Genomic DNA, 6194 nt, shown 5'->3' on the forward strand with positions numbered 1-6194 from the left:
CCTGCATATACTCCTATCCCACCTACCTCACATCTGGCACTGGGATTCACCTCCAATCCCCACCCCCACATTTCCTGGGAAAGTTGGCCCCAGGTGTCCCTACGCTGGGGAGGAGGGTGAAGAGGCAGATCAGTGACAATCTCAGATGCTTTGGGAGCAAACTGTTCTTTGCAATTTCTTGCCCCAGGAAGAGGGATCCAGAGCTCTGAGGAAAGGGGAAGGCCTCGAAGGGAAGAGGAAAGAAGTATCTGGGCTCCCCTCAGATGTCTGAGCTGGCTTAAGATCAGGGGAACAAAGGTTGATTGCAGTAGTTGGTCCGGTGGGGGGCGGGGGTGGGGGGTTGAGGTTGGCATTACCTGACAGCAGGAGACAGGAAAGGACGTCCAGAGGAAGGGGGACACAGCCTTCTTGGTTCCAGCTTGGGGGGGGCGGTAATAAGGCAGGCGGGCAAGGGTCACTTGCAGGGAGGGGGTAGGGGAGGGACACCACCTTAAAGGGGCAGGCCTGCTTTGCTTAGACCTCCTTATCCGTAACTTGTCTCATCTCCACCTCCCAGGGACACCCCACCTTTCCAAATAGCCAGCTGCTATCCTCTTTCTTTTCTCACAGAAAGCACAGGAGTCCAGTGCAGAATGATAACATTTATTAGGAAAGGGGACTCTCAGTTAGCCTCCCACATCACACACACAAGAAACAGACGGTAACTGTTGCTTCTAAAGAGGAAGGGGGGCAGAGTGCCACGAATCCCAAGGGACAGGCAGCTGCAGCTAGACAAGGGGGGAACCCGGGCTTAATGGATAAGGCCACTGCTCATTGCCCCGCCAATGAAGTTTGGTGGTAAGATACCGCTACGCCTCCCCCCAAGCCAGCAGCCCAGTAGAAGGCTGTCTTGTTCTCCAGCAGAGACGCTTGGGTTGTCTGCTCAGTGGCAGGCAGGGATGAAGAGTGTTTTGCTATCTCTTGCTGCTCCTTCGGGTTTCTTTGCCGTTACTGACAGAGTTGCTGGTGGGGCCAGGAGGGCCAGCAGATGTATGGTTGGGCTGGCTGCGGGTGATTCGGGTGCTGGGTGGGTGGGAGGGAGTGTGAGGGGTGTGTGGGCCACCACCAGGGCCCGGTGGGGTGCTCAGTCCGTTCCCATTCTGGCTCTCAGAGGCTAATTGTGGAAGAAGGGGAAGAAGCACAGGAATTAGAGCGCTAAGGTAGGAGAAGGGCCCATCCTTAAGGCCTTCCTCCATGCCCCAGAAAATGGAAATGTGACCCTAGGGCACCCCCATCACCAAGCACAGCTGCACATTAATGCCGACTGGACCAAGTGGAAAAGAATGCGGATTGTGAGTGTAACTGGAGCACTCAAGAAGATTCAACAGTCATTTTGGAAGTTGCCACATGAACCCTAGTATAATATTTTTTTCTCTCTTAATCATCCCTGTATCGAGAGTCAGACCTAGAATCAGCTGTTCTATGAAGGCTCAAGGGCCTTTGACAAAATGTCCCTTTACCAAAGTGACTGTAAAACTTGGGAAGGGCCTGAAGTTTCTGTGTTAAAATGTAAGGAGGATCTTAAAAGGAAAGAAAGGTATAAGTATATATATGTATATCTGCCTATGTATGTCACAACAATACATATTCATTTTTAAAAGTATAGATTAGCATAAGCAAAGAAATTATGACACATCGTCTCGCCCCTAAAGGTAATGGCAAGCAACATTTTCGAGTGTATTTTAAATGTTGGACTGGAGCCAGGTGTGTGAGATGTCCCATAATTCTCTGCATATCACTATCATTGCACTCGCCACAGTATATTAGAATTGTCATCTGCGCGTCTGTCTCCTTCACAGAGTACAGGCTCCTCAAGGCCAGTGTTGGGTTTTATTCCTTGGCACATAGCAGGTGCTCTATAAATCTCTCAAATGAAGACAGAGGCCTGCCTCTCACATACGTAGGGCACTGTGAACCCTAAATGGGACAGAAGTCATAGGCTAATGGTTCTCAAACCATATCCCTACTGAACTCTGCTGCTCCACAGAATTAAGATATCTGTTGCAAAAACTGAAGAAGAATGCCATTTCTCCAATTCACAGAAAAAGTTAGGTGACTGTAGAGAAGTCAATATTAAGTTTTTATGCCTTCTTTTTGGTTGTTGTTAAACCTTCTGAACCTGTTAGCGGATGACAACATGAATAAATATCTGGCAAATGAATATGAGGGGCAAACAGGCTTAAATGTAGCTTATTAAAAATATTTCTAGAAATTACCGAGTCACGGTGACCTGAAAACATGTCATAGAAATACTTTCTGTTAGAAACACAGATGCTAATTTTTGTGGTGGAATTAAATGTTGTTATTTTATGGTGTTCCAAAAAATACCATGCCCCTCAGTGGCTCTGATATGCAAGCAACTCAGGGATGTAGACACAAACCGAAAAAGGGCAGAGGCAGCCAGAAACCTGATGTCACAGGGAGAAACTGGGAAGAGGTAGAGAGAGGAGAAGCCTAAGAGACTGATCAGAGGCAAGAGAGAGCCAAACACCCAGGGAGTAGGCTCAGCTGGGAGATGTGCCAGAGTCAAAAGCCAGGTTCCTGAGGAGAAGCCAGGGGGCACCAGATGCACTGCTGAAGGACGTGGCGTCAGTGAGGGGTTCTCATCAAAAGTTGGTGATTTCCAGTAAGGTCCCAATTCCTCAAGAGATCAAAAAGTGGGGCTTGAAGGACATGAGATGGAAGAATCATGGCCTAGACACAGGGCCTTATTTCAAGAAGAGTGGAAACCCCAAAAGGGAACTATTTAGTGTTCTCAAGCTTTGCAGTGTGGACTCCATGTTGAGTTATGTGAGTAACAGCGTATCAGAACCCTGTGATGAATCATAATGGGCAAAGTAGGAAAATAGCAAGGTTTTGCCAGAGAAGGAGCAGCAAGAAACAAGCTAGAATGAAGGAGTGCAAACTGAAGTTTTCCTCCTTTTTGCCTTTGAATCAAAAATACCCCTTGCCATCGAGTCGATTCCAACTCATAGTGACCCTATAGGACAGAGCAGAACTGCCCCACAGAGTTTCCAAGGAGTGCTTGGTGGATTTGAAGTGCCGACTTTTTGGTTAGCAGCCATAGCTCTTAACCACTATGCCACCAGGGTTTCCTTGCCTTTGAATGATAGTGGCAAATAGGTACCTGAGCTCTATCAGTGGTAGAAACAGATCCCCAAATTCCTTCACCACAGAGGTGAAGGCAAAGGGTATCAAAAGTGAGGGGATTTGGAGAAGAGTTGGGTTGAGGGGGATATATTGTGAGAAAAGAGATCTGGAAAAGAGATGAGGGAAATACCCCTATCCAGACTGAGGAAGGGAGTCCCTCGAGGCACAAATGGTTAAGCGCTCAACTACCAGCCAAAAGGCTGTTGGTCCAAACCCCCCGTGAGGTGCCTCAGAAGACAGGCCTGGTAATCTGGCTTCTGAAAAGTCACAGCCTTGAAAACCCTATGGAGCAGTTCTACTCTGACACCCATGGGGTTGCCATGAGTCAGAATAAACTCAATGGCAGCTAAGAACACAACAGGCTGAGGACAAAGAGGGAGCTAGGAGGACCAGTAGAGGAAAGGGAACAAGTTTACCTGGAGAAGCAGCAGGGGGGCCAGTGGTAGGCGGGGGGGCCGAAGGGCTGCTGTCGTTCTGCACCTGAAGGCACAAACCATACACTCAGTCCCTGCTTCCTACCGTTTCTTGGTCTGACCTGCCCTCCTTCCCCACCATCACGGCCATGGGACTCACCGCCTTGTTGGGTGCCTGCTGGGCACTGTACTCTGGGTTCGGCTCACTGAAGTTAGGAACCTCAGAATAAACCATACAGAATCTGCAAGGGGAGAAAATAGCCAAAGCTTTGAACCTATCTTCTGGGGTTGGTACTGAAGGCCTCAGAAAATCTCAGATACGAGATGGGCTGCAAACCCTTACGCTCCTTCCCTGCAAACCTTCACATTTCCCGCCTTGGCCCGGTGCTTCATCCCAATTCACAGAACAGAACTTACTCTCCGATTTTCTGCAAATCACCTCCACGGCCAGTGTATAGTGTCAGACAACCTTTGAACACGGAAGCATACCTGTGGGGGCAAAAACAAGATTCAGAGTCCTCATAAAAGTTACAGGGACTGCTAACCCCACCCCCCCACTGCTGCTGCCCTTCCATAGCCAGGTGACCCCGGCTGGCTTACCCTTTGGTGAGCCGTATAATGTCCCCAGGCTGGATCAGGTTGCCCACATCGTCCCAGACCGAGATGTTGATGCTGCCAGTTTTGTCTGCCACTTTGCAGGTCCGAACCTCGTGCCCGTCCTTTGTTTTGGTCACTCGGCCTGGAGGGAACAGATTAATGCGGGTGGGGGAAATGGTCAAATTAGTGGGGGCGGTGATCAGAGGAATGAGATCTAGATATTGTGGGGGTGAAGGAAAAAAATGTACAAACAATCCAAAGCCCAAATCCCTGGGCTGGGATGGAGTGGGAGTGGGGGCAGGGGGAGGGGGAGGGGCCAGCACCATGGAGAGAGCCCTGAGTGGAAAGAGGCCCGCGTGGCACTACTGGCAGGCAGGAGTTTTATCACTTACCTAACCACAACTTAGAAAGCCGCCAGGCGAGAGCCGTGTACTCAGGGCGGGCCCTACCATCCCAGATGCAAGCTAAGGACAGAGACGGTGTTCTCCTGGTTCCGCCCGCCCACCCCCCGACCCCGCGCCGAGGGCCCACCGCCCCAGCATATCTACCTGTTTCCAGCACAATGAAGATGAGGTTCAGATTCTTGAGCCCTGGCTTGATATCCTTCACGAAGGTCTCCGTCGTCATGCTGCCCAAGCCTCGGCACCCCACTGGAAGGGGGAAAGGCGAATGGAGGCTCAACGCCTAGCGCCTTCGCCCCCGTCCAACATTTCCCACGGCCTACCACACTGGGTTGGGGTCAGGCAGCCTCCAACCCAAAGGTTAGAAACGAACTTCCCCGGGAGCCTCCAACTTCAAGATTAGAATTTGGGAGTCTTTGGATAAGCCGCTTCGGGGTTGGAAGGCCTCTTCCCGGGATGTTCTTTCAGTCTGAAGCCCCGAAGTGGGGGACCGACGTAGATGGGGTTAGGGAACCCGCTGCAGAGCCAGGGATTGGAGTCTTACTCGCCAAACCTTCCCGAGCCCTCATCCAGACAACCCGGGACTCGGTTCATCCCTTCCCCACCCACGACCCACCACCCACCCTGCCAGCCGGCCCGACTGTGCACGCCGCTGAGTCGCCCGCAGGGGGAGCCACAGGCCGGGCTGCCGGCGGATGCGGACTAGTGGAACGCGGCCGCGGGAACATTCCCGGAAGTTTCCCTCCTCTGGCCAATCAGCCGGGCGCGCTCCGCGTCCCACCGCCCGCCTCGGCTCAGCCAATCGGGATCGGAGTCCGAACGCCGCGAAGAGGCTGATTAAAAGTATTAAAGGGGCCTAGGAGGTGGGTCGGCTCCACCTTGACTTTCTTCAGAGCCCAGTAAAAGACTGGCTCTCTCCCGCGCACACCTCCAAACCACAGACTTGTATCCTAAAGAAATCAAACCACTGGGGTGAGGGTTCGAGATACTGGGCAGTCAGAAGAAGGGATGGGAGTAAAAATTAAAAATGGTGGAAGGGGGTAGCACAGGGGGTTGGGAGGTGGGAAGGGGCGCTGGAGGATGGGTTGCTGGTCCCAGAAGCGGGACATTTTCTCTCCCTGCCGTCCCCTCCCTTAGGTGTTTCAGGGAACTCCTTGAGCGTTCGGGGAGCCATTCCTTGGGCTCCCCAGGGCAAAGCCTTGTCAGACACTCCCCCACTCCCCACCCCGCAGCTGCCGTGATGACTCCAGTATCCACTCCCATGACTATGAGTCATAGGCTTGGGAGGCTCCGGGATGCTGACCACGGTTCTGGAAACGGGAGAGGGACCGGGCGCACGGTGGGTCCCACTGCAGACGAGCCTTTCCGCGACCATCTCCCACCACCGTGCATCAGCCCTAGGGCACGGGACACGTACACCCGTCCAAAGCGGAGTCTTGCCGCCCAGAGGCATCCGCTCCCTCCACTCCCCTTCCCCTCCCTTCTCCCGGTTCGGCCCCTGACTTTCACGCTGGGAAGAACATAGAGTTCTTCCTCCCAAATGGCTATATAGTCCTCTTTGGGACCATAAAGACTTCCGGTCTAGAGCGGAGGC

The 6194-nt window shown here is 52.5% G+C and overlaps 1 protein-coding gene across 1 annotated transcript; it reads right to left on the reverse strand.

Annotated features, from left to right (window-relative positions):
• Positions 1-627: 627 nt before the first annotated feature.
• On the reverse strand, positions 628-4878 carry NABP2 (nucleic acid binding protein 2). Its single transcript, XM_004379929.2, has 6 exons — positions 4748-4878; positions 4203-4341; positions 4020-4091; positions 3763-3844; positions 3606-3669; positions 628-1153 (listed from the first exon to the last, which is right to left on the reverse strand). Exons 1-6 carry the CDS (start codon positions 4824-4826, stop codon positions 954-956), a joined length of 636 nt encoding a protein of 211 aa, XP_004379986.1. The 5' UTR covers positions 4827-4878; the 3' UTR covers positions 628-953.
• Positions 4879-6194: the final 1316 nt, after the last annotated feature.

Source organism: Trichechus manatus, unplaced genomic scaffold (genome assembly GCF_000243295.1).
Source record: "Trichechus manatus latirostris isolate Lorelei unplaced genomic scaffold, TriManLat1.0 scaffold00069, whole genome shotgun sequence".
NCBI lineage: Eukaryota > Metazoa > Chordata > Mammalia > Sirenia > Trichechidae > Trichechus > Trichechus manatus.